The following is a 26726-nucleotide window of genomic DNA, read 5'->3' on the forward strand; positions in this document are numbered from 1 at the left end:
TAATTAGTTCCATAGATAATAATATTTAATAAATATAAATAAATAATAAATAAGAAATAAAATAAAAATAAAATACAAGTTTTCAATTGAGATAATAAGACTTAGAAGCAATAATTAGTTCCATAATTAGAAGGGAGCAATTTTTAGAGCATGTACAAACACGAACCCGGACGGTATCAGGTTGGACCGCTGCGGCCGCCAGGCGTCCGGGTCGGACGGAGAATGGCACCTTCAGAAGGAAGACAGCATTGGGCCCGGTCAATCGCTTTTCTCTTAGTTGAAATGTCGATTAATTATTGTTTCGAAGAGACGAAGCCGTCAAATTAGTCCACTTTTTAGACCGGACCCATCCATAGCCGGCCAATCCCGCATGCATAGACCCATTCTCCCCCTCCTTACAACCTCTCTCTTCGCGCGAATGCCCATTTCCGGTTCCTCCTCGCGCCACGTCTCTTCATCCGACGGTTGGCATCCGACCCTTTACCGTAATTATCAAGACATCTGAGTGCGGCTGTGAACTTGATTGTGTGAACGGGAGCATGCTATGCATGTAGGCATGGATGTCATGAATGATTGTATGCATGTGGGGAGATTGAAAGATTTGACTTATTTGGAGAAGCCGGTAAAGAAGAGAATGAGGAAGAATTTAATCGGATCCAATGGAATTTTGACGTCCGCAAAGACACAGCACAGTCTTTCTCTCTCATACACAGCCCACAGACGCAAACAAGAAAATAAACAAAAAGGAAAAGAGGGAAAAAAATATTGAGCAAGAGGAAGAAGATATATATAGATTGGATAAAAATCAGACACAGAGGAAGAGCGCTTTGGGAGAGAAGGTGAAGAGAATCGATAACGGTTTGAGGTGCGAAGAGTTTGTGATAGCTTTTCTTTGTTTTGAAGTGTTGGAAGTGGTGTAAGAATTTGAGAACACACACTGGTAAGTTTTTGAATTTTTTTTTTTTTTTTTTTTTTTTTTTTTTTTTGAGTTGGGAAGAGAGGGGTGTGTGGGTTTTATAGGTTGAAGGTTTTGTGTTGGTTGTGGTAGTATTAGTATTGAGCCCTAGATAACGGTGTTTGAAGCTCGTCTTCAGCTCCAATTTCAGCGTTTAGGGCTCGATCGTTGAGTTGCCTGACCGTGTTTTGGCGGGTGGGGAGTGGTTTTCGACGAACGGTGATTTTTTGAAGATTGTTGACTGGTTGTGCAGTGTTTGAGTTAATAGCACTGTTATTTCTGGTGTGGGAATCGTTTCCTCTGGTGACATTTGATTGCTTTGCTTGGTAGTGGGAAATTGCGGCGAAGATTGAGTTTGGTACTTGGATGGATGAAAGGGATTTTTTATATGTTGTGACTGGTGGTGGAAGCAGTTTGATCTGTGGTAGACGACGGGCATTAATTAGACTCTGGAATTGATTGGGTTTTTTTATCAATGAGAAGATTTCCTTCGGTTAGTTGTGGGGTGTACTATGGATGTCTTGCTTGAAAACTGTGGGCGCGAACTACTGGCTGTTGGGAAAATAGGATGTTCAGAATTGGACTATGTTACTTCGTTGTGGTTTTACACGTTTCTTGTTATCAGCTTGTCACTTGTGGCTCTCCGCTTAGAAGAAAAAACTTATTGTCTTTAATCACCGCTGAAGGAGAAGTGGGAAATCTCGAGCTTTGCGTTTTTGGAGGGAATGCTAGTCGGACTAATCGAAAGGTCCAGCCTTTTGGAGCAATAAGTTGCTTATTTTGAATTTGTGGGTTGGTATCTTTCCATGTTGTTTTGGTTTGATTTTTTCGTTTAGTTTCCAAATTTTGGTTCTCGTTCGTGTAAAATATGGTGCCGTCAGGGCCTCCTACTCCCGTTGGAGGGGCCCAATCTGTCCCTCCGTCCCTTCTCCGTACAAATTCTGGCATTTTGGGAGCTCAAGGTGGGGCTGTGTCTTCACAATCCTCTTTCCCTTCACTCCTCTCCCCTCGTTCTCAGTTCAGTAACATGAATATTCTTGGGAACATGTCCAACGTTTCCTCCCTCCTGAGCCAATCATTTGGCAATGGTGGGTCAAATTCGGGTATTTCTGCTTCAGGGAGCCTCCAACGTGCGGGCATGGACATGGGAGGGGCAGAGTCAGATCCACTTTCTGGTGTAGCCAGTAGCATGACTGCTTTTAATCCTTCATTCTCTCAAGCAAACAGTGGAAACCCAAATCCATCAGTTCAAGTGCAAGGTCAACATTTCCAACACCCATCTGGGACTCAAATGGGACTTGATCAGTCTCAACATCACCAACTTGAGTCACAGAGCTTCCTTCACGGCCAGCAACCCATTCAACAGTTTCCTGTTCAACAACAACAGCAGCAGCAGCAGCAACAGCAACAGCAGCCACCACAGCAGCAACAACAATCACCCTATCAGTCACTTCGAGGAGGTTTGAGCAATGTGGGACCTGTTAAACTGGAGCCCCAATTGTCAAGTGAACAAAATGGCCCTTTGCGCTCATTAGGACCTGTCAAATTGGAGCCACAACAACTTCAGTCTCTGAGATCTCTAGGTCCAGTCAAAATGGAGCCTCATAATTCAGACCAGTCTCTATTTCTACAGCAGCAGCAACAACAGCAGTATCTTCAAATGTCTAGACAGTCCCCTCAAGCTGCTGCAGCTCAAATGAATCTCTTGCAACAACAGAGGATTTTACAATTGCAACAGCAGCAGCAACAACAGCAAATGTTGAAGGCTCTCCCTCAGCAACGGGCTCCATTGCAGCAGCAGTTCCAACAGCAGAATTTACCTGTCAGAAACCCTGTCAAAACCATCTATGAACCCGGAATGTGTGCTCGGAGGTTGACTCACTATATGTATCATCAGCAGCATAGACCAGCGGTAAGGCTTTTGCCTGAATGATGATCACTTAATTTGATGTCGTTCTGGTCCATCTGCTCATATATTTCTTTTTGCAGGATAACAACATTGAGTTTTGGAGAAAATTTGTTGCTGAATACTTTGCCCCCCATGCAAAGAAAAGGTGGTGTGTGTCTCTTTATGGAACTGGGCGACAGACTACTGGTGTTTTCCCTCAGGTTTCTGCCTACTTTGATTTAACCAAAGAATCTCATTCTTGAGAGTTCATTATGCATTATTGTTTTTAGTAGTCCTGGAACTTTTCATTACTAAGATATTGTTTGTTTACATTTATAGTTGAAACTGGGAGATGACTCAAAATAACTAATATGGAAATCTTTCTGGATGAAACTGTCCAAGTGTTTCACAAAAAACCCTGATTCATAGAAGTTTCAAAACATGGTGAAATGTCTTGGCTGTTGTTAGTAAAAACTTTGTTATATTTGTAAACATTGGCTATACCAGTAAAGCTCTGGTAAACTGCAGTTTCTTACTGGGGCTTTGTGTTCCAGACTGATAGAGGATGTAATCGTCACTAAACCATTTGAGAGATGAAAAAAGCAAAGTAGAAAAAAATTGAACTACTTTACTGGCAAATTATTGGATATATATGAAACTGTTCACTATATCCTCTCCAAACTTTCTTCATTCCAGAGTGCACCCTTCTATTATGCTTGGTTTTATATGACTATAAAAATGAAATTATCTACAAAAACCAAATTTTTGGTATGCTTAATATCTTCAATTTAATCTGTATCTATTATATTTTTATTTGAAATGTTTTGTTTCTTGCAATTCTGTAGGATGTATGGCACTGTGAAATATGCAATAAGAAACCTGGCCGTGGTTTTGGTATGTAGTTCTTATTTCAAGACTCCATGATTTTTTAGGTTTCACTATGGATTATTTACTCTGCCAGTTACCTCATTTTGAATTCTTGTGGGTTTTCTGATTAGAAACAACTGTGGAGGTCCTACCTAGGCTCTGCAAAATAAAATATGATAGTGGTACCCTGGAGGAGCTTCTTTATGTTGATATGCCTCGTGAATACCAGAATGCGTCTGGCCAAATTGTCCTTGATTATGCAAAAGCAATACAAGAAAGTGTTTTTGATCAATTGCGTGTAGTACGCGATGGTCAACTTCGTATTGTCTTCTCTGCTGATCTTAAGGTTAGATCTTGTTACTAGTTTTCCCTACAGTTGTTTTAATGGTTTTTTAAAGATCTGTGGGCTGATTTTTGAGTTTGGAATGCCTGAAAGGCCAACTAAGGCTCCTGCTGTACCTGCATCTGAAACCAAACCCAATATATAACCTTAAAACTACTCTTAAAAATGCTAAACTTAGCAAAAGAGTGATATACCTATTCTTCAAACCTAAAACCAGGGGTGTCATTGGACACTCTGCAGAGGGACCAGAAAGTGGCAATAGTGGCATCCACTATCCTTCATCTTTTAATAACTCCTAGAATTCTTGTTTGTTTCATGTTTTACTTAAAATAGAAGACTTAATATAACTCTAACTTGCATTTCTTTAAAAACATTATTTTGGACTTACTTTGCATAAGCTAGATAGTAGCATTGAAAATTTGTGTAAATTATGCCTGGAATTATGTCATGTTTGTAACATCAAAATCATAATACAACATAAAAACTGTCCATGTTTGGGTGATAGTCTTAGGAAGATTGTTCCCCTCTTTAAAGATAGGAATTACTCCTTGAGTAACAAAATTTCACTTGCCCCATCTGGTAAGATCTGCTGCAGAAACTCGGTGTACCCTGACATATTCCTAGGATTATTCCATGCTCATTCATATTGATGACTAACATATTTCGTTCTTTTAAAGATTTGTTCGTGGGAATTCTGTGCTAGGCGCCATGAAGACCTTATCCCTAGAAGATTGATCATCCCTCAGGTAACTTGTAAAACACCTTGTTGTGGGGCTTAAATAAAATAGCCCGTAGAATTGTTCGTTATTATGTGCCCTAAAGAGGCAGACTGGTTTTGGGGACTGTATCTGAACCATGTAATCACCAAATGCATTGGAACTTGGTGTCTTTTGGTCTTTCCATCTTGTTCACTCTGAAAGATAATCCTCAACAGCATGAAATGGCATGAGAAACCTATGGTTGTTAGAGTCCATTAGTTGTCTTTCATTGATGCCTATCTTTGGTCATTATTTTTCCTTTTTGAAACAGCTTTTATAGTCTTGATAGTGTGCGATATCTGGAAATAGGAAATGCAAATAATTAATTTTAGAAGTGCATGTGTCGTGTTTTCATTTTCTTCCTTCTTTTTAACTCTTCTGTGCCATGATTATCCACATTATTATTTTTTAACTAACATGGTTATCCACATTATTTTTTTTACTAACATGATTATCCACATTATTATACTTAGATTAGCTCTTTTGATTTATTATTAGTTTTTTCCTTTATTTGGTTTATTTTTTTGTTTAAATTCGACTGTTTATTTTTGGTGTTTGTTAGCTTGATACACTGCTTGTTGGGCTTGCAGGAATTCCAATTCTAGTTTAAATTTGGGTTTTTATGTTACATGTATACTGCTTTTATTTTTAGGTTTCTCTGCAAATTTAAAAAAAAAAATTATTAGATTTCTTCCTTGTTTAGTTTGTTTTCTTGTTTGAATTTGGCTATTGTTACTTTTTTTAATTATTTAGAAGTATTCTGTTGGCAAGATTCACTGTCGGTTGTGCTTGCTTGAATTCCAACTCTCAAGTATATTATGTAGTTGTACCATTTTTATATTGGGCTTCTCCTTTGCAGGTAAGTCAGCTGGGTGCAGTGGCTCAGAAGTATCAGTCTACTGCTCAAAATGCATCATCCAACTTATCTGCTCAAGACTTGCAGAATAACTGTAATATGTAAGGACCTTTAAACTTTGTGTAATAACTGTAATCTCTGCTTACCCTGCTGCAAATCCTGAGGAAATATTTTAAGCATGCTTTGTAATTACATAAATCTGTTTTTTGGCTGCTGGAAACGAAATAACAAATTAACTGTAGCTGTGGTACCATACTTGGATGAGAATGGCCGTTCTGTTCTGTTGAGAGCTAGTTTTTCTTTGCACTGTCTGGTGTAGCTTGTGTTTGTCTAAATTGTCTGTAAACAATTAAACCTATTTAACAGAAACTCTGCATTAAGTCCTAAAAAGTATGTAACCTTGAATGGCCAATGAAATGATATACTTGATGTTTGTAACTGTTTTTTGGTCAGAACTCCAAAAATTTCCTCTAATTGCAGCAGGACATTTTTTAATGTTTTGACTTATTACTAATTAGCTCATAAACAGGAAGGTTCCTCCTCAAACATTTGTGTAAACTTGTTTAACCTGGGCATATAAAATGTTGCAAATTACGGGAATTTTGGTAATCTCAAAGCTAAGTTTCTGTTAGCTCAGAAGAGATAAGGGTTCTCCAACTCAAAAATGTAGTGATAATCACCTTTCTACCATTAAAGAACTTTCATATGAATATTATTTCATGTAGTAGTCTGGCAATTATGCAAAGCCCCTAACTTGCTTGCTGCTCAATTGTCTCTGCCATTTGTGATTGATTACCAATGACAATTATTGCAAGTCAAATTTCCAACTATCTTAGGGTCTTCTTGGTGGGATAAAGGGAAACAAACTGCAGTTGTTGTTGTTTTGTTCAATGTTGTATGTTTTTATATTTACTTAGATCTGCTACACATGAAATTCGTCACAATGCGATAGATCACATTAACTCCTCTAAATCCAGTTACTTTCACAGGTGGTGTTATTTTTTCTTTGGCTGGTTTCTTTTTATTTGATGGCTGGAAATCTTTTCTCATATCTTTTAAAATTGCTGTTTCTTAGGTTGTTGAATCTTGTTGGTTTTATAAACTTCTGTTTTACTTTAGGTTTGTTGCATCTGCTCGTCAATTGGCAAAAGCACTGGAGGTGCCTTTGGTAAATGATTTAGGGTATACAAAAAGATATGTCCGTTGCCTCCAGGTAATTTCGTCTATCCAACGAATCCAATGTATATTTTTTGGTGTTGGTTGTCTCATCGATGTTTCAGCTGACAGAGCCTATTTCGACCTTTATGAGCAATTCTGCCAAATTTAGCTTAATTAAATTCAATCAGAATTATTAAAATTTCGGAATATCATAAAAAAAAAAAAAAAAAAGAGAGCTATCAGGTCTAGAAGATAGATGTCAGGTCTACTAACTTTGGAGGAAGGAAAAAAATACTTTAATAATATGCCAAGAGCCCTAGAGAATCCTTTCTTGTTGTGTTATTATTGTCCATGTTGCTTCTTGATGCATTAATTGTTTTTTTCATAACTGCAGATATCAGAGGTGGTTAATAGTATGAAAGATTTGATTGATTATAGCAGAGAAACTGGCACTGGGCCCATGGGTAAGTGACAGGGTTTGTCTTGTAGAAGCTTCCAGATAGATTAGAAGGCTATTAAAGAAAAAAACTGCAGATCTTGTATTCTGTTATTACCTTGTTTTCTCATTTTATCCTATATAGGACTAATGTGATGTGCATTTCTTGTTGTGGCAGTGGCTGTCCTTTTTCTTTTATTCTTTGTGATTGAAAAGCTAAAACCTTGATCATTCATGTTCTAGCTACTACAGAATTGTAAAATTTACCATGTGCACCGGCTCATGATTTCTGTTTATTTCAACATCCGTTTATTGTCTTTTGCTGTGCTGTTGGTATTTTAAAAGATTTTAGAAGTCTTGAGTGACATAAATCCACTCTAAAATGATGGAACTATGCTCGTGGCTAAGTTTACCTGCCTACTCCATGCCATGAAGGGCGTACTATCTCAACTAGTATGATAGTAATATTATTATCATTAGTACTGTTATATATGTTGAGTGCCACATTGATGCTTTTAGGGGTATTGCTTGGATTTACTGAGCACCACCTTTTGTATTGCAACAACTTACTCTTGTTCCCCTCCTATTTTGTGGCCAAAGTTTTCAAGGTTTGGAAAGAATTGGGGAAGTCAGGGTGTGCATTCTTAATAATACTATTTCAAAACACTACAAAGCATAAGAAGCAGAGAAATATGTAAAGGGTGTGATCTTTTCATGAAAAGAAGATAAAGTGGTCCTTGTATTGCTTGTGATCTTGCAATGATTCTTTGATCTCAGTTGCAGTAATATCCAACTGTTGCTCTTGTTTCTACTGTTACCAATTGTTGACTAGGTCGACCTTCATCTGAGGCAAGTTGGCTTCAGTAGGTTCCCTTTTTTTTTTTTTTTGTGAATGAAAGCTTCCCCAGGGAAAAAGGAGTACAGACAGAAGAATCACCACAAAAACTAAAAGCCAAGAAAGGAGCTCCCAAGAGTAGTGGCAAGAAATGTCAATGGGGCAGTGAAGCCCCTACAGTGGTGCTGCCAGGAAACCTCCCTGGACAAGGTGTCAGCAATGCTATTGACTCTTCTTGGGATGTGCTGCTTGGAAACTGTTCTTTCATAAGTCTAAATTTTCATCTAATTACAATAAAAAACAGCTTCAGCTGGTTTCTTGAGGTTACTAGACTTGACCGAGGAGGTTTACCTGATTCATGTTGGCCAGAAACAGATAAAGAAATAGCAATCTCTCATCTCCTCCTTTTCTTGTCGGATTCTTTCTATTTATACTTGCAATATGTATTTGTGATTATTACTCAAAAAAAAAAAAAAAAATTGCTCTTCATTTGTGCTTGTGGCCATTCAATTGGTAATTATCATTTTCATCCAGAATGCCAAACAAATGCTATGGCAGCATTTGCTTTTTCCAATTTTTTGCTTGTCTGCTGGGATGCTTATGTAGCTGATTAGTGGATTCTAGTTGTCTGGCGCTTATTTGAGTAGTAGCGGTGATCTAACATAGATGTGTATATGGTGCCTAGCATTTTGTTTGCAACTGTTACTGCAAAAAATGTTATTTATTACCTCGTATGTGCTCCTTTTTTTACTCATTTTGGTGCTTTATCTAGTGTGTTTTTCTGGTGCAGCAAGTTTGATAAATTTTCCTCGAAGGACTGCCGCATCATCTGGGCTCCACAATCAAGGCCAACATCCTGAGGAGCAGCAGCCCCTAGCACAGCATAATTCAAACAATGGGCAAACCTCTGTGCAGGCTGCGGCTGTGCAGATTCCTCCTGGTAATGGTGTAGTAAGTGTAAATAACTCCTCCCTCAACAATGCACCATCCACCAACTCCACCTCCACTACCACTATTGTAGGACTACTCCACCAAAATGCAATGAACTCGTCACAGGAAACTCCCATCAGCAATGCAAATAGCCCCTATGGTGGGCCAGGGCCGAGCGTTCAGATACCATCAGCCAGCTCTTCAACTTCTCTCCCCCAGTCTCAACAGCCAAACCCTGCATCACCTTTCCCGTCACCCACCCCTTCAACATCGAACAATCCTCAACAAAATTCGCACAGCAATTTACCTCCCTCAGCAACTACAAACTCCCCGGCAAATATCTCCATGCAACCATCACAATCCAATGATGCTGATCCAAATGATTCTCAAAGTTCTGTTCAACAAATTATACAAGAGATGATGATGTCCTCACAACTAAGTGGAGGTAATAACATGGTGGGTATGGGAACCTTGGGAAATGAGATGAAAAGCATCAACGGGATGGTACAAACAGGTACTGCAGGTCTAAATGGTGGGACGTGCCTGGTTGGGAATGGAATAGCAAATGGTTCAGGTATATCTGGTGTTGGCTTCGGTAATATGAGTGGTATCGGTCCCACTGCAACGGTTAGTGGAATCAGAGCTACCATGGGCGGCAATAACTCAGTTGCTTTGAATGGAAGAGCCACCATGGGTTCAATGCCACAGGACCCTAGCATGAACCACCAGAATCAAGATTTGGGTAGCAGGCTCTTAAGCGGACTTGGGTCAGTAAACAGCTTTAATAATCTCCAATTTGAGTGGAAGTCATCACCGTGAAGGGCCTCGCCTCAGTGGTTTTATCATTTGATGTCTTTTCGATACACGACAGAGGGGTGCCAGAGAATATAGGGAAGAGAGCTTACAAGCGGACTGTGCTGCCCTGTGTGATCCTGGAAGTGGATATACCCTAGTTTTCCAGGGGGCTCTCCTTTCAGTCTGTACCTGTACTAATTCTATTGAGAAAGGGAATATATAGTTTAGCATCCGTCTCTTGGGACGTTTATATGGTAATTGCCCCTTCGTTTCTCTCTGTGTTGTTTTAACATTCCTTGTTAAGGGCAGGGCTGGCAGTCTCCTGCATCTGTGGTTGTACAAGCGAACAACACATCGAAAGAGAAAGAGTGCAAGGCGTTTTCTGGTGGATATTTGAGTTTTCGCGTAAATGTACACGACGGATATGCTGTTCATTTTGAGAGCAATCTAGTTATCTTGAGAATCCTTTTTTTTTTTTTTTTTTTGGTTTCTTCTCTTGTACAGAGCAGGTCAAGGTTTATGAGGTTGAAAGGATCAACTGTTTCTCAATATTAACGATGCCGCCCCACCAAATACTCTTTTTCTAAATAAATAATCAGATTTTATTTTAAATGTTTTCTTAAACATTTCGGCTTATCGTTATTGATTATGTAGTCCATGTTCAGTGCTGTCTATTCTTTTACGGTTGAAATGGACCTGACCACCTGTTTACGTCGAACTAACTCAGGTGACATTAAATTAAAAAACAAATTGAAGTGATCTGAGGTCTAGTTATAGCTTTTATTTATTAAACTGCAGCTTCATTCAGATAGCTTAACTATGCAAAGATAAGAAAGAAATTTATACATTTTTTTCATTTCTTTTTTTACGTTACTAATATGCATCAAACTTTGAATCCAAGCTCTTGGCAAGACTTGCCAATGCCATTAGATTTCCAGGGAGTTGCAAGTTGAACTAAAAAAGACAAATCACAAAACAAAAGATTTCCATTTCGACATATTGGTTTATGATCAAATAATAGCTAATGATTAATTTGGTAATTAACTGAATAATATTGAATAGAAAAAGATGGGTGATTAAAACTAGTTGTTTATAATATTCAACCAAACAGTTTTTTCTTAGTGAGTAGATGCTCTCTTTCGACCTCACAGAACAGTAAATTTCTGCCTGAAAACCATTTATATATTTAGCTAATGATACATATTACATACTCTCCTCTTGGAAGCCCACCCTTGAGCTAATTACCATCGAAGCTATTACTTGCTACTGAAAGAAAAACAAAAAACAAAAACCAGCTTTTCACGGTTGCTTTCTGTTAATGTGAAATACAATAAGAAACTGGAGTTGCGAGAACGATTAAAAGAATGGAGACATCTCAAAAAAAAAAAAAAAAAAAAAAAGTAAAGGTTGTTTTCAAAACAATAGCAAATAATTACCCTCTCATAACTAGTGTTCAATAGTTATACAACAACACTGGTGTCTTCTACTTTGCTCCGACAGTTCTACTTGAGCAGCTGTTAGGGACCACATCTCTGCCTAAATTATCAACAAATAGATCACCTTGTATCACCACCACTTTTGCACTGAAAATTACTGAATCTGCATGGCTGCACAAAAGAATACGATCATGTCTGTTAATAGGACGATTTGCAACTGCAAACCTTAAATCTGCTAGCTATTTATCCATTGATGCATCAACAAGGTTTTCTCTCCACTAAACCACACCGAACTATGCCACACCACGCTATATCTTTCAGTATGAAAGCTCTATATCCTCTTTGCTGTTAGCAGATGAAGATCATTCTCTTGGTTGTTCGAGTGTCAGAGCACGCTTTATGTTACACAGGTCAGGTTATTCATGCTTCTATTGACTCTGCTCCATCACAAAGTTTGAGGGTCATTTTTATGTTCATTGCAGCTAATTCAGCAGCCAGATACCTAAACACATAAGGCAAGGCAACAGTCTCCATCCCTTTGCTTGTTTTACAGGCATGACAAATGACCTTCTTAGTAGCTCTCACAGGAGGAAGTCCAGCAATCTCCCGTACCACTGCTCTTTTCTGTTGTTGTAAGACAGATGCCGAAAGGATGCTACCACAAAGTGAGCAAACATCAGCAATATGATAATCGGAGCATATGTGGAGCCTGTCATGTAACAAGTATGCAGCTCCATGAGCAAGGACAGAATCACGTTCCATTTCTCCGAACCGGATCCCTCCCCCAGCTTTTCTTCCTTTAATGGGCTGCTTTGTTAGAGGGTCCACAGTGCCTGTTGAACGGACCTGCTCAAAATAGAAAGCCAAGTTAGGTCAACATAAGTCAAAGACTGTAAGCAAATATGACAGCGATTCAGTTGTATGAAATGGACGCTATATATCATCTGCCAAGAAACCTGAGTAAAGCACCTCAGCAGCCGGACCTTTAAAAGTACCTACAGTGGGTAACTTGAGAGAACAGCTCTCCACCCTATTACAACCAATATCTTCACTGCAACCTATCCTAAAAGCTTTCTAGCTAAGCCAACCTAAACTCATTTGTCTGCAGAGTTGATAAAGCAGCACAAAGAAACATGTTTGCAAGTGTCTACGAATTACAACCAAGACATGCCAGAATGATACATAGCATGTGTCGGCTGATAGTGTTGGATTTCTAGGTATGCATGCCAGTACAGAAAAACCCAAAGAACTATATTTTTTTTTTTTCAAAATGGCTTTTGCTTTATGTATTTGAACTACTAGTGAAGAAAGGATCTTGGACATCTATAAACAATAGAATAAATGAGCATCCCCATGTCACCTGAAACTTGTCAGAAACCATGTGTCGCAGTCGCTGGTAGTAGACAGGACCAACAAATATTTCACACGCAAGTTCAGTACCCAGAACCCCACTATATAGGACCTCTGATCCATGATAATTAAAACCTTTGGAGGCTAGCATATGGCCCAGTTCATCCACTAATGAGCTTGATTCATCTTCAGGGCAACCTTTATTGTCAGATCCTGGAAATGGAGTTGCATCAACAAACTTCCCGTGCAGACTACCTCCCTGTGAGAAAAAAGTTACCCAGAAAGTATTAAACAAAGAAAAAAATCAGGATCGAACAATGTAAAGGAAAAAAACAATTAAGATATTAAAAAAAATTTGTTACTTTACATGTAATCCTCATAGTGAAGATGACAATGACTGAACTTGCTACTTCCACATTTTTATAAACACATAAATTAAAGATGCATGGATTTACAAAATTTGCCATTTTACATGTATGAGAACTTCATAACAATAAGACTATCACAATGATGAGCACTTCTTGTATATAATTTCAAACTAAAGAAATTCTTTGAACAGTTCAGGTCTCTAGAGTCTACATCTGTAATTTCAGGTGAAATCAAACAAAACAGTGGAAAATACTTAGTGAAACTAGAAATCTTTAACCTTACAGTAAAGAATGTCCTTAACTAATAATTCCTGAGTGCACAACTGTTTTGGATGTTTTACAATGATAAAACACTCCAACCACCCTCAGAAGAGGTTTTTGAAGAACTTTTGAAATCATACAATATTGCTTACCTATTTCTTTTCTATATTAATATGGATCAATTTAGCAGTCTTTTGACAACTGAAATGACAAATCAAACTAGTATTTGTCTTTTTTTCATATTATAAATAGTACTTGACCTTTTTCTGGAAAGATTAATATTTGACCCTCAGAAGTTGCAAAATTTAGAAAAAATAATACTTCTTAATTTGTCAATCCATGACCAAAAGCCATGTTTTATTGGAAATTGCAAACTCCACTTGTATTTAGAAAGATACTCCTTTAGTTGTGTGGATGTATGCCTGCATGTAATTGGATCTCATGATGTTCTCTATCATCTCCCCTTTTTATGTGCCTTTTTTCCCATTTTGCATGCCTGCATGTAATTGGATCTCATGATGTTCTCTCTCATCTCCCTTTTTTATGTGCCCTTTCCCTTTTTGAATAGTGATTCCTTTTTTAGTCTCAACAAGTTTCTAATATTTTCACCCTTCAAATCTACTTTCCTGCCGTTGCTCCACTTGTCCAACAAGATGTAGCCATCTGAGAAACTTTTGTATAGTCAATAAGAATACAAAATATAGAGTTGCCCACAAGATACTGTTTAAGAGAAAAGTCATTTCAGTACACAAAAGGCTAATAGGAACAAACCAATATTTAGTTACAAGGAATTAATAGAAATTTGTACAACTCCAGATCCCCAAGCAATATAGGCATCTTTGGATTACCCAAATCAATAACAGACACCTTTAACCAACCACTTTCGTCAGAAGGTGTATTTTGAGTTTACTCAGTTTTCTTAGATTTATAGGTAAGTATGTTTTTGGAAATCTTATTCCTAGCGTTAGGGGAAGCAGGGACATCATTGTAAGTTTTACTAGAATTTAAGTTATAAATAGGAGAAAGGATTGTCATAAACCCTAATCTCTCCCATAGAGAAATTTACTTAAAATCTTGTCTTGTCTAGCCCTCTCCCTCTCTTATCTCTCGTTCTCTCTCTTTGCCAGTGCTTCTCCCTCTTCTCTACATGCAATTTCTACAAGGTTTTGAAGCAGGCAGTCCTGACATGGAGAAAAACAAGAAGATGGAGAAGAATCAAAAGGAAAAAGAAGAAGAAGAAGAAGAAGAAGAAAGCAAGAAGATAAATTTTTCTGTTTCAGAATTTTCTTCTTCTCTCCTTAATTGTTTTGTTCCAAGGCTATTTCTTGTTACAACCCTCATTGGACACCTCAACTGCTTTGTGCTTTTGAGATATCACCCTCAACCTGAGAATTTGACAGCGCTTTTATAAACCTGAGACTTGTGACCAAGTGTTTTTGTATCTTCTTCCTTCTGTCTATTTTTGTTACTCCCTAGACTCATAGAAGAGATGTGGAAATTGGCTCTTCCTCCCAGTATGTAGAGCCAGAAACCTCCTTGTCAGCGGATCAAGTATACCGTCAGCAAGAAAAAGATTGTCACTTTGCCTGCTGCTGTTAGAGTTAGCTTTAGCATCAGAAGTCTGGTTCATGGAGGCCATTGGCTGATTTACTAGTGGTGCTGCTGCTGCTTCAGGCCCCACATGATCCACACTGGCTTCTTTCCCAATTCTGACTTCATAAAGAGATTTAAGTTGCTTGAGTTCCAAATCTGGCACACAAATCAACTCAGCTTGCCTGTCATCTTTTCCATGGAAGAATCAGCTGCTGCTGCATCTACCTCATCTTCAGATCTGCATCTATTCCAGAGCCAACTCTAGCTTGCTCCAGTCCAGCCATGTCCAAATCTGTTTTCACTGTACCTCCTTGCTGTCATTATTTTTACCTCCGTCTCTGTTGCATACAAGCTCCAGAAGGCTTTCTTGTAGAGTCAATTGTTCAGTTTGACAACACATTGACCACTTGTCAAGTGTTAAAGGTCAATCAGGATTCAGCTTGCTCTCAGGATGCCTCCTTCAGACCTCCCATATTAATAAGGGTTAACTGAAACCTTGAACTTGAAGATAACAAGTGGGCTGAAGTTGGCCCCAAGTTTTTTCTACTTACTCATGGTTATCGCTAGTTTGTGTCTGAAATCATGTACTGTGTTGGTATTGATTTCAAATTTTTCTCATTTGTGTCACACAAAATTTTATACCCTTTCCTATGTAGTGCCCTCAAATTAGGGTTGTGCCCTCTCCTCAAGGCTGCCAGAGTCCGTCTCTTCACTATTTTATGTTGTGTTTTGTCCAATTGGATGTCGTGAGATGGTGGTGCAATTCATGGACATAACAGATAAAAGTAACTATTGAAAGATTTCTGAAGTTTTCTATCATGTTCATGTTGGAGCTCCATGGTAATTGGAATGTATTCCCCAGCTTGAGGGGGAAATACGTTAGAAATGTGTTTGTGCTGATGAATTTAACATGACTAAAGTTTTGATGAAGCATGTTCCAAGAATCAACAATCCTTATCAGCAATAAAGAGTTTTTTCTCCATCGTCAATGGATCCTTGTGCCGCCCCAAATTTCCCAGCTACGACCTACCACCAGAGTGGCAACCTTCCTGCTTTTGCCAAACAGTGCACTTGCTGCCCCGTCTCTGCTGAACAATGTGCCTGTCAATCCCGTACTTGGTAGCACTGCTGTCGTCCCAGCCATGGACATCTCTCCCCCGACTCATTGGTGTGCGGGAGGATGCTGCGAGTTAATGATGCGACGGTGACCATGATTGATCCAAGTTCGAACTCCATTGGCCTCACAAACTGGTTTCATGCTCGGCTTTGCCTTGATTATCTGCCAAGAGCCTCTTAGCTTGGCCGTTGGTCTAGCTGATCTCCTTCGCATCCATCGACGCTAAGGCCAATGCCGTAAACGCTTTATCATGCTGCCAGGTGCCACTCGCAAGCTTTACTGATTGGGACCCATCGACTCCTCTCACCCAGTATGGGCAGTGGATTTCGATATGGGGTATCCCAATCGAGATTATTCATCATCCTGACGCAGCATTGGGCAGGGTCCTAGTTCCTTCGGCTCTCGATGGGCAATGATTGCTACTAGACAAAGGTGGTTTTTGATGACCTGTCCGCTTTTGATGGCATCGGGAACCTGGTGGGGGATCGGAGCCACCCACTGCAGCAACCATCCTTTTTTTTTTTTTTTTTTTTGATATATTCTGCAGCAACCATCCTCATTGTCTCAGATTGACCGGACCATTGCCAGACCAGGTCACCCACCTCTAGGTGTTTGGGCACTTAGCCCCCTGTCCTCTAGCTATCCCTGCCACAAGGCTCAACCCTCAGGCAGCCTCACCCGAGCCAAACACCCCCCCCCCCCCCCCCCACCCTCCCCACAATCCCCCGGCCTTCCCATAGAAATGCCACACCACCTTCCTCCCCATCCCAGCCTAGTGCTGATCTGGATCTCTCAGACTCGAAGAGCAACTGATACCGCTGCCTAGCTTGCTACTGCTCCTATCACTAGTCAGCCGGGGAGCTCAACCACCCCTGCTCTTGCCACATATCAGAGGCGTCATAGAGCTCAACTCTTGATCCCAACAAGGGGAATCTCTTGGGCGACAGCCTGGTCGGCCTGACCAGTCTTAGGAACGCATGCCCCCCTCCCCTCCGGATGCAGATGATGAAGCTTGCCAGACTTTTGGGAGTCGTCTACAATGGCTACCTGCCTGGTGATGAAGACTCAGGAGTTTCTACCCAACCCTAGATTGGCGTGTTATCGACATTGTGGGCCACACTGGTGGTCTGATTGCTCTCTAGAACTCTAGCTTGGTTGACCTCGCGGATCTTTGTCTTAGCCTGTTCTCGATTGGGCTGAGCTTTCATGACTACTGCCAGGGATGCACCTGGGGGCTTGCTGGGGTCTACAGGCCCATCAGGTACCGGCAGTGTAGATCTTTTGGGGAGGAGCTTCACGCTCTACTCCAGCTTTGATCGGTGCCTTGGCTCATTTCGAGGGATAACAATGCGATCAGATTTTGCAGCGAAAAGTCCCTCCTGCAGCCCGTATTTACACTTCCATGAGGAGCTTTGCAGATTTCATCAAAAGTGCTGAGCTTGTGGAGATTCCTTTGTCTGGAAAGACTTTTACTTGGTTGAATGGGCAGAGACAACCCATTCCTTCCAGGCTAGACAGATTCTTGTGAATGATGATTGACTCCAACTTTATGACAATGCTTCTGGCAGGGTTCTTAACCGTGTGGGATCTGACCACTAGTCAATTCTCCTGTCCACATCTTTTGTAGATGGGACCGGCTCCTTTCCGGTTTGAGAACTCTTGGTTGCTAGATGTGGATTTTGATTACCTCCTGGCTGATTGGTGGTATAGTTTTATCAGTGGTGGCCATGCTGAATGGGATCTCCCTTAGAAACTTATCCTCAAAGGCAAATTTAAGTCATGGGCCTCCAACTTGAATTCCTCCCTTGGTGTTGAGAAAGCTTCCCTCACCTCCCAGATTGGCATTTTGGACCAGACTGAAGAACAAAGGTATCTCTCAAATGCTGAATTATCTTCCTGCACTCCTCTTCAGACTCGTCTCTTTGCTCTTCTTCACATGGAGAAAGTGAAATGGAAGCAACGTGCCCATTTCATATGGATGAAAGAGGGGGACGCCAACACAAAAAAAATTCATGTCATCACCTCGACGAAGCGAACGACTAATCGAGTTACCTCTTTGTGTGTGGACAATGAAGTAACCTCAGATAGATCTTCCACCACTTATGCTTTGATCAAGTTTTATGCAGATCTTTACTCTGAGGAGTGCCCACGTCGTCCTCAGCTCCAACACCTTCACTTTGCCAAAATCTCCGTTGTCACTGCCTCTTTCCTGGAGCTTCTTTTCTCTGATTTGGAGATTGAGAAGGTTGTTCTTGGGGTGGCTAGTGATCAAGCGCCAGGTCCAAATGGATTTAACGTAAATTTCTACCACAAAGCTTGGCCCATTAAGGAGGACATTTATAGTTTGATTCAGGGCTTCTACAAGGATGGCATCACTTTCAGAAGCATGGGGGCTTCTTTTATTGCCTTAGTCCCGAAGAAGATCAATGTTGAGCAGCCAGGCAACTTTCGACCCATCAGTCTCATTTCTAGCTCTTACAAAATTATTGTTCGGCTCCTCGCTCATTGTTTAAAGACCTTCCTCCCCTTGGTCATTGATAATGGTCAAGGCGCTTTCCTTGGGGGAAGGAACATCCTGGACTCCTCCATGGCAGTGCATGAGCTTTTTGATCATTTCTCCCGCTCTAGCTCTCCTCACTCTGCGCTGAAGCTAGATCTTGAGAAGGCATTCGACATGGTTAATTGGGATCTCTTGGATGATCTTTTGGGTCAGATGGGCTTTGATGACCGTTGGAGGTTTTGGATTAGATCTTATGTTTCTTTGGCCTCCTCAATGGGACTGTTTGAGGTTTCTCTAAGGGATCTAGGGGAATTCATCAAGGGGTCCCGCTTTTCCCCCTCTTATTCAATATTGTGGCTGAGCTCCTCTCGGCCATGACCTACAAGGCTAAGGAGGTTGGCTGGCTAGAGCCGATCAGCAGCATTGAGGCCTTCGACGTTCCCCTCCTTCAGTATGCGGATGATACTCTATTATTCGAGGTTGGATCCTCAGACTATATTTTGAAGATCAAGGCATAGCTGGGTCTTTTTGAGATTGTTTCAAGGCAGAAAGTCAATTGGCAGAAGACATCTTTCGTGGGGTTTAACATCAACATGGAGGAACTTCAGTCCATGGCAGATCTCTTGCTCTATCTCTACCCTCCCCGCCACCTACCTCGATTTCCCTCTCTTCACAACTCGCATTGGCTAGTATCTATGGAGCCCGGTAATTGAGAGATTGGAATCCCATTTGGCTACCTAGAGGGGTCGTCTCCTCTCTAAAGTTAGGAGGCTTACTCTTCTCAAATCTTGTTTGGCTGGAATCCCGACTTACTTCCTCTCGTTTATGCACTGCCCTGCTGCGATTTGCCACCAAATCAACGGCTAGATGAGGAGGTTCCTTTGGCGTGGTACCTCTACTGATGGGGAGCAAGGATTCCCAAATCTAAAGGGGGATTGGGTGTTAGGCTCACAAAAGGATATGAATATGGCCCTCCTCCTCAAATGGATTTGGAAATTCAACACTACTAACAACAATCTTTGGAAATTCAATTGGCATGAGGCATGGTGGACCTCGGGAAGGAGGAAAGCTGCCCTATCTCCAATTTGGAGAGCTAATTTTCCTCTTCTCCCATTGTTCCACTCTGGCATCCACCTCCATGTTGGTAATGGTCGCTCGATCCATTCCTGAGAAGACTGATGGGTTAGCTCTGGGCCTCTGAAGGACTCTTTTGGTAGTATCTAGCAGGCCTTCACGCAATGCTACCTGTCAGTTGCGGATGCTTGGGGTTTGGGAGCTTGGGATCTCTGATTACATTGGGGTCTGGATAATGTCGATGCCCTTCTTGCCTCTCGGATGCTGGAGGTGATTTCTCTAGGCCTCATGATACTTTGGATGACTTGATGATTTGGTGGCCTGAGGCTAGTGGCTGGTTCTTGGTCTCATCCACCAACTCCCTCATCAAGGGATGGACCTCGACTACCCCCAACCATGAGGTGGCTCTTATTTGGCATCTCCATGCTCCCCCCAAGGTTTTCTTCCTTTGGAGTATCAAGCTTGATAGAATACTCACTGCAGTCAACCTTCATCGCCCTAGTAACCTCAGCGTGTGCACCTCTTGCCCCCTGTGTGGCCTTGAGGAGGAGACTTCTTGCCACATATTTGTGTCTTGCCCTTCCTCACGGTCCGTGTGGATGAGCATCCTCAATCGGTTCAGTATTCAGCTTTACCTGCCAAATGACATTCTCTCGATTGGGCGTTTACTTCTAGGGATTCCCCTCCCGAAATTGGGAAAGTTGATCATTTCTGCTTGTGTTGCTTTCATCCCCTGGGGCATCTAGACGGAACGCAACAATAGGCACTTTAACGCCAAGCATCTCCCCCATGACCGGGTCATCTCCTCTATTACTAGCCTCATCTCCGCTCATCTCCGCTTGGCTCCACTCCAAGCAAGAGTTTTGCACTCTTTGAGCTTTTGCTCATGGAGAACTGGAGCACCATTACTCATATGAGAGCCCCGTCGAAGCCTCTAGCGATGCAGGAATGGCAACCCCCTGATCCAGGCTACATCAAGATGAATTTTGATGGCAGCTACCTATGCAACACTGGCTTGGCGGGCTATGGTAGTGTCTTTCATGATTCGGATGGTAATCAGCTCATGTCCTATTCTGGACCTATGGGCATTTCTAACTCCACTACTGCTGCGCTTCAGTCCCTTCTTAGAGGCCTCATCATCTTCTGTGAGCATTTCTCTGGACCGCTCCACATTGAGGGAGACTCTGCAGTGATTGTTGGATGGTTCTCCTCCCCCTTTTCCCCGTCGTGGCGTCATATGGATGCATATTATTCTATTATGGATATTCTTCCCTATCTTGCCTGTATTTGGTCCCATGTGCCCAGATCTGCAAATTCTGTTGCAGAAGGTTGTGCTAAACAGACAGGGGGCCTCTCTTGTAAGGGGAAGGCCTGCCTAATCTTGTTTGTTTTGGTTCTGGTTTAATAAATTCATCACTTTCTCAAAAAAATAAAAAATTAAAGAGTTTTTTCTATAGGACAATTATTTTTTAACAAGCTCTCTCTCTCTCTCCTCTACTTGCAATTACAACACCTTTAACCACCTAAGTCAAAGAATTTCTATTCTATTTAGTTAGAGGAGCTAAGAGAAAATTGTATAAGCCAAGATCACTGCTGGACCAAACAGTGAATAACAGATCCACCTTAACCATGAAAGTCAAATGTATTTCTAATCTGTTAGCATTGCTTTCCACTGTCACAAAAAAAAAGGAAAAAACAAAGAAAAAAAATATAAAGAAAGAAAGAAAAAAACAAAACTATCTGTTTATTTGAGTCTAAATCACAAAGGGTAGATGAAACAATACCCTTGATTATCCTACCTTGGCTGCTATAGATTCCAGAAGCATTCCAATGGTCATTCTAGAAGGAAATGCATGAGGATTAATAATTAGATCTGGTCGCATTCCTGTGACACCCGAAAATGGCATGTCAATATCTGGCCATAACTGAGAGCAAACTCCTTTTTGTCCATGTCTGCTGCTAAACTTGTCACCAATGACAGGATTTCTCAGCCGACGAAAGCGAACATCGACCTGTCCCATTAAGTAAACCCATTACTGTATCACGCCAATAGAATGTCAAAATTTTCATCCAAACACATATAAAACATTATCGAGATAATATGCTAAGCAAAAAGCTAATGTGAGTATGCAAAGGAAACAAATTGCTGCAAAAGAGAAAGTAGGCAAGTGCACTCAAGGAAAAGAAGTTACCTCCTACCAATGATTAAGAAAAAATTTATCAAGATCGCACAAATATTTAATCTACACTGGTAACCGAGTAAAAAATCTAACAAATATTATATATGGATCAAGAAGTTAATATCATTGATCCATTGATGATATTATCTTCTTGATCTTTGTACTCACATCTATGTGGGACTATTCCTTAACACACACCTTCGAAGTTTAAACTAGAGAGAGAGAGAGACCCAAAAATGACTTTTGTGGTAAAAGATGCTTTCTGAAGGACATCCAAACTAATAAAAAATTAACAAAAAAAATGTAGATCTCAGTTTTTCCTAATAGATGCAGAAAAAAACAGTCATCATCTCCCTTGCTTTCAAAAACAATCACATAAATTGCAAAAGTATCCCCAACAATTCTCTCATTCACTAAAATGTACAAATTATGCTTTGTCAGTTTAAATAATATGCCAATAGCATGAGCAAGGTGCAAGGTGTGACTATTGGCTATCTTGTCATGGTTTAATGTTGAGCACATGCCTTAAACTACAAGTGCCAAGAGACACTTTTTGCTAAAGTAAATCTTTGTGACCTTTTTTTGCTAGAGTAATACGCCTATGATCTTCTATCTTTTTTTTTAAGCGAAGATTTTATTCAAGGAAAGCCAACAACAAACAACAAAGAAGGGAGCACTCCCCTAACAACCAGCGATTGGAAAGAGGCTCCTCACTTAACAAGGGAATCATGTAGTGAACCATCTCTTATATTACAATATGCAAGATTACAAAAACCAGTAAAATAAGATTTTCATATCAAACCACTATACAATCTAAGGTATGGATTTAAGATTTTTTCGAAAATTTATAATTTAAAAACCCACAAACCTAGAAGAGCAATATCAAATAACTCAAATAAATGACCAAAAAAGTGATCTTCTAAGCAATCAGAGCCAATAAAGCATTAAATTATTAGTGCCTCATTTTTTTGGAAATATTTTTCTAATTAGAAATTCTTATTAAAAAATCATATAATTTTTTAAGTAAGATTTTCTTGCCAAGACGGGCTAGAAAACCGTATAGAAAAATTTTGAATTAGTATTTGACAGTTGATGCTATAATACTTTTTGCATGAGGCAATTTTCAAAGTAATTTTGTGTTTGACATTTTATTTGATTAAAAATTTATCGATAAGTATAGTAATAAATTAGATTGATTATTAATTTTTATTTATTTCCCTAGAAGAGGCAATAAGAGGTCCATTTAACTTTCCTAAGAAAATTTTAAAATATTTCTTGTAATTTTCTAGTAAGTCTCTAATAGTAATAAGATTTTATTTAAAGGTTTTTACGGAAATATGTATCCTTCTAGTTTTTCCTAGAATATAAATTTTCAATCAGGGGCACTAAGGAGGTCATAGTAAATTTATGGCCAGATTCAAAAATTACAAAATAAGGTAGACAACATTTGGGGTAAAAAAGATTAATATTGGTGGGTTCTAATCCATTATCGAGATTCAATCCCGAACCTCCCATATCATTCTTTTTTTTAAAATGTATACATAATTTTATAGATAATTTATTTGACATATATTTTATGTAGAGTATTAACTGTTGGTTAACCTCGAACTCAGCTAGAGGTCGAGCTCGAACTCGATTAAAATTATTAGGCTCGATCTCGATTACAATTTTAGGCTCGAGGCTAGGTCGACTCGACTTCGAGTTTGAAATCTTTAAATCAAGCTCGGCTCGAACATAGGAAGGTTCAGACTCAGTTGGATTCTATGCCACCCTTATGCCCAATTTTAAGTAGAGGTCATGCCCAATTTTATGTAAAATGTATGTATAATTTTATATACAATTTATTTGACATGTATTTTTTGAAAAGTTTTAAATGTATGTTGGACCTCAAACTCGAGACATGTAATTTTTGAAAAGTTTTAAATGAATGTTGAAGCTCGAGCTCTCGAACTCGGTTAAAATGATTGGGCTCGAGCTCGATAACAATTTTAGGCTCGAGGCTAGGCTCGGCTCGGCTCGAGCTCGAATTTGAAATATTTAAATCAAACTCGGCTCGAACATAGGCAGGTTCGGGCTCGGTTCGACTTGATGCCACCCCTAGTGACGTATAATTGATTCTTGAATCATTTTCTTTATCATCCCTTATTATCCAATACAACAAATCCATTACCGGGAGACACACCTTAGGTAATAAAATGTCCCAGATACCTTAAGGGCATTTAACCATAACACATACGGACAAATAAGATAAACATGGCATCCTACATAGTGAAAATGAGAAGACCCACAATGGAAAACATCAACAGCCTTGAACTCTATTAGTTGATGCAAGTATATGTAAAACTAACAAGCTGAAAACACCATTTTCAAGATAACCAAAAGTAATACAATAAAAAGATAAAAGGCTCAAACCTTTTGTACACAATTTTTGGAAGACACACCATCAACAGAAACACTGTCAACAATAACAGGCTCTGAACCTTTTAATGACATTGTCTTGGTTGTACCACTTGTCTCATTGTAAATACTACAGTATGATTCCCTAGGTTGTATCATCTGAAACAGTAAGAAAAAAGTGGTTAAGCATTCAGACATGCCTGACAAGTTGAAATAAGCTGCCACTTACCTGTCCTACAAATGGGAGACCGTCTGAATCAATCGAAGAAGTCACAGATTTATCTATATTACTTCTACGAAAGAATTTTGTCTCAGAACCCCTTTGATTAGTCACATCAACAGTATCCACCTGTACACAAGCAAATAATAAGAAGAAGCAAATATTGCAAAAGACACGGAGACAGAGTCATGGTAACAGAAGCTAATCTGTTAGTATGGACTTACAAGGTACAAATTATATTATATTTCATAAAAAAGATTGAATATACTTCTTTGTTAAAAAGTGTGATTAAAATAATGGACCATTTTAAATTAATTGTGACTTTATTTTTAATTATTGAAATCCTTTACCATAGTGAGACCCTCCCCCCCTTCCTCCCCCTCCCACAATGTGACCATTGAGGCAAAAGGCCAAGTCACTTAATTGTGACTTATGTCTTCACGATTTTGAAAGAAAATCAGAGAGATGAAGACTTGAGTAAAGAAAAAAGAAGGTTCAGAAGCTAGAGAGGGGTGACAGAAGAAGGAAAGGAGGAGAATGGAGAAGAATAAAAAGACCCAAAGGGCTGAAAAGGAGAAGCCTGTCAATTTGCCGCACTAGACTCCCTACCTACATAATTATGATGTAACGTCATTAAAAATCTTTAAAAGACTAGAATATCCCTTCACTCAAACATAGGATGTTGGGATCACATAACGTAATAGGAAGAACATCAGTTGGGCCTCTCACTCTTAAGTTTTAGTAGTTGGATTGGATGACTCTCTTCATTGCTATTGGATAAGTAACTAAGGTAAACTAATAAAGTAACAACTTTGATTCTAACTCTTGGGAGAGCAAACCACAAATTTTTAATACAACTCTTGAACTATTGAAATTTTAGGCGAAGAAAATAATTCATTGACTGTGAGTAAATTAAGTACATTTGGCCACTATTTATAATAGAGGAAACACATAAAATCAAAGAATAATTAAACTATCCATTTCCCAGCAACACCCAGAATAGAACCCCTCATTAGAATTAAAGTAAACAACTATTAAAGAGAACTAAAAACACTAGAACACCATAATTGAAACACTTTTGTGAAACTTCCGCTCATGAGATACCTATTAGACTCCATCATATTGATTCTTCCATTGTGAGACTTCTTCCTATAAGAGTCATTTAAGATTATTTCATATTTACTCTTCAACACTCCCCCTCAAGCTAGAGTTGTTACAACTTGCAAAGAAAAATTATAGGTCTTCAATCTTCTTTGGCTGAAAATATTCTTCACCTTGTTCTCCCCCTTACTTGGATATCCGGGCCACATAAAAATTTTATACCACAACACGTGGAGTTCTACATTATAGGTTGTATCAAGTACCATTAAATACCTTTTTCTTGTACTTATTCTTCTACTCCCCCCTCAAGTTGGGGACGACTCTTTCTTTTTCAAGAGGCCCAGTTTGTACAAAATAAATGAAAGAGAAGAAAATTCAATCTTAATCAAACGACAAAACTCCATACAATAGTAAAAAAAAATGTCTAAATCTAAAAAAACTCTGGTCAATTTCAAAGGCAGAAAAACAAAGTCCAAATTTAGGGATAAAAAGAGTACTAATTATTTAAGGGTACCTCGATAATAATCATCAATAGGGTAAATAAAAAGACTTGACTCATGTTGGATGTTGGGTGCACTCTTGTACTTTGTAGGTAATGGTTTTATTAGGCATTGCTTCTATTGAATTTCTGGAAAAGGGAAAAACTTCATTGACTTGATGTAATTTGAGTACATGAACCCCTATTTATAATAAAGGAAAATAGTAGAGTCCAATTACAATTAAATTACCCTTGTCCCAATTACAACCAAACTCTAACACTTAAAGATAAGTCCTAGCATAATTAAATAACTCAACATAAATAGAAGACTAACATAACTAAAACACCTTTAAACTAAGACTCTTCTGTGAGACCTTTTGTGAGACTCCAGTAAAACTCCACCATATTAATTTTGGCTATGTGAGAGTCCTGTAAGAGCCTTCCATATCTTCTCTTCAACACCCCCCCCCCCCCCCCCCCCCCTCAAGCTGGGAGGTAATGGCAATGATCTCAGCTTGAAAAAAATAACATAGATGTAGTAATAAGCTTCTCCATCATAGTGTCCCAACACCGGGCACAACTCTCAAATGTAAAAATGGGTGATAAAACATAAGTCGAAACCAAACTCAAAGGATTTCGAACAAATATAGTGATAATAATCACTAAAGTGGGTAATACTTGTCATTCACAAGACGGCGATAAAAGATTCACGAGTACCAATAAAAAATCTCAATGGGCTTAAAACACCAATATAAATAAAAGGGACCAACCAAAGCAATGCTTCAAAAGGGTTTGGCCAAAAAGGTAAGTGAGAGTCAAATAAAGGACGA

At 39.4% G+C, this 26726-nt stretch overlaps 2 protein-coding genes across 6 annotated transcripts in view; one reads left to right on the forward strand and one right to left on the reverse strand.

Moving 5' to 3' along the window:
* Positions 1-634: 634 nt before the first annotated feature.
* On the forward strand, positions 635-10284 carry LOC137945280 (transcriptional corepressor SEUSS-like). Of its 3 annotated transcripts, none has more exons than XM_068791091.1 (10): positions 635-940; positions 1095-2867; positions 2945-3064; positions 3689-3737; positions 3842-4056; positions 4731-4799; positions 5671-5768; positions 6787-6880; positions 7220-7289; positions 8887-10284. In XM_068791091.1, exons 2-10 carry the CDS (start codon positions 1824-1826, stop codon positions 9843-9845), a joined length of 2718 nt encoding a protein of 905 aa, XP_068647192.1. In that variant the 5' UTR covers positions 635-940; positions 1095-1823; the 3' UTR covers positions 9846-10284. The 3 variants fall into 3 exon arrangements, with proteins under 3 accessions (XP_068647192.1, XP_068647194.1, XP_068647193.1); XM_068791093.1 differs by having other exon boundaries at positions 1209-2867; XM_068791092.1 differs by having other exon boundaries at positions 1286-2867.
* Positions 10285-10969: 685 nt separating this feature from the next.
* Positions 10970-26726, reverse strand: part of LOC137946159 (DNA-directed RNA polymerase I subunit 2) — a 65487-nt gene continuing 49730 nt past the window's right edge. For 2 of the 3 annotated variants that reach the window (XM_068792369.1, XM_068792368.1), the window contains exons 24-28: positions 24327-24446; positions 24113-24256; positions 21320-21532; positions 12618-12866; positions 10970-12103 (exon numbers count right to left, since the gene is read on the reverse strand). In XM_068792369.1, coding sequence (XP_068648470.1) covers positions 11678-12103; positions 12618-12866; positions 21320-21532; positions 24113-24256; positions 24327-24446 — 1152 coding nt within the window. In that variant the 3' untranslated portion in view covers positions 10970-11677. The remainder of the gene's footprint in view (positions 12104-12617; positions 12867-21319; positions 21533-24112; positions 24257-24326; positions 24447-26726) is intronic. The other variant, XR_011111046.1, reaches the window with a different exon arrangement.

The sequence above is a fragment of the Aristolochia californica genome, unplaced genomic scaffold, assembly GCF_029961685.1.
Source record: "Aristolochia californica isolate CCGP_79_NKW_82.1479 unplaced genomic scaffold, dmAriCali1.0.hap1 SCAF_12, whole genome shotgun sequence".
NCBI classification, from domain to species: domain Eukaryota; kingdom Viridiplantae; phylum Streptophyta; class Magnoliopsida; order Piperales; family Aristolochiaceae; genus Aristolochia; species Aristolochia californica.

What these genes read in the sequence shown, in the direction of transcription:
- LOC137945280 (XM_068791091.1), top strand. Translation starts at nt 1,824, where the DNA reads ATGGTGCCGTCAGGGCCTCCTACTCCCGTTGGAGGGGCCCAATCTGTC. An exon ending in ATCAGCAGCATAGACCAGCG is followed by an intron (nt 2,868 to 2,944) that starts GTAAGGCTTTTG and finishes TTCTTTTTGCAG; the next exon opens with GATAACAACATTGAGTTTTG. An exon ending in TTGCAGAATAACTGTAATAT is followed by an intron (nt 5,769 to 6,786) that starts GTAAGGACCTTT and finishes GTTTTACTTTAG; the next exon opens with GTTTGTTGCATCTGCTCGTC.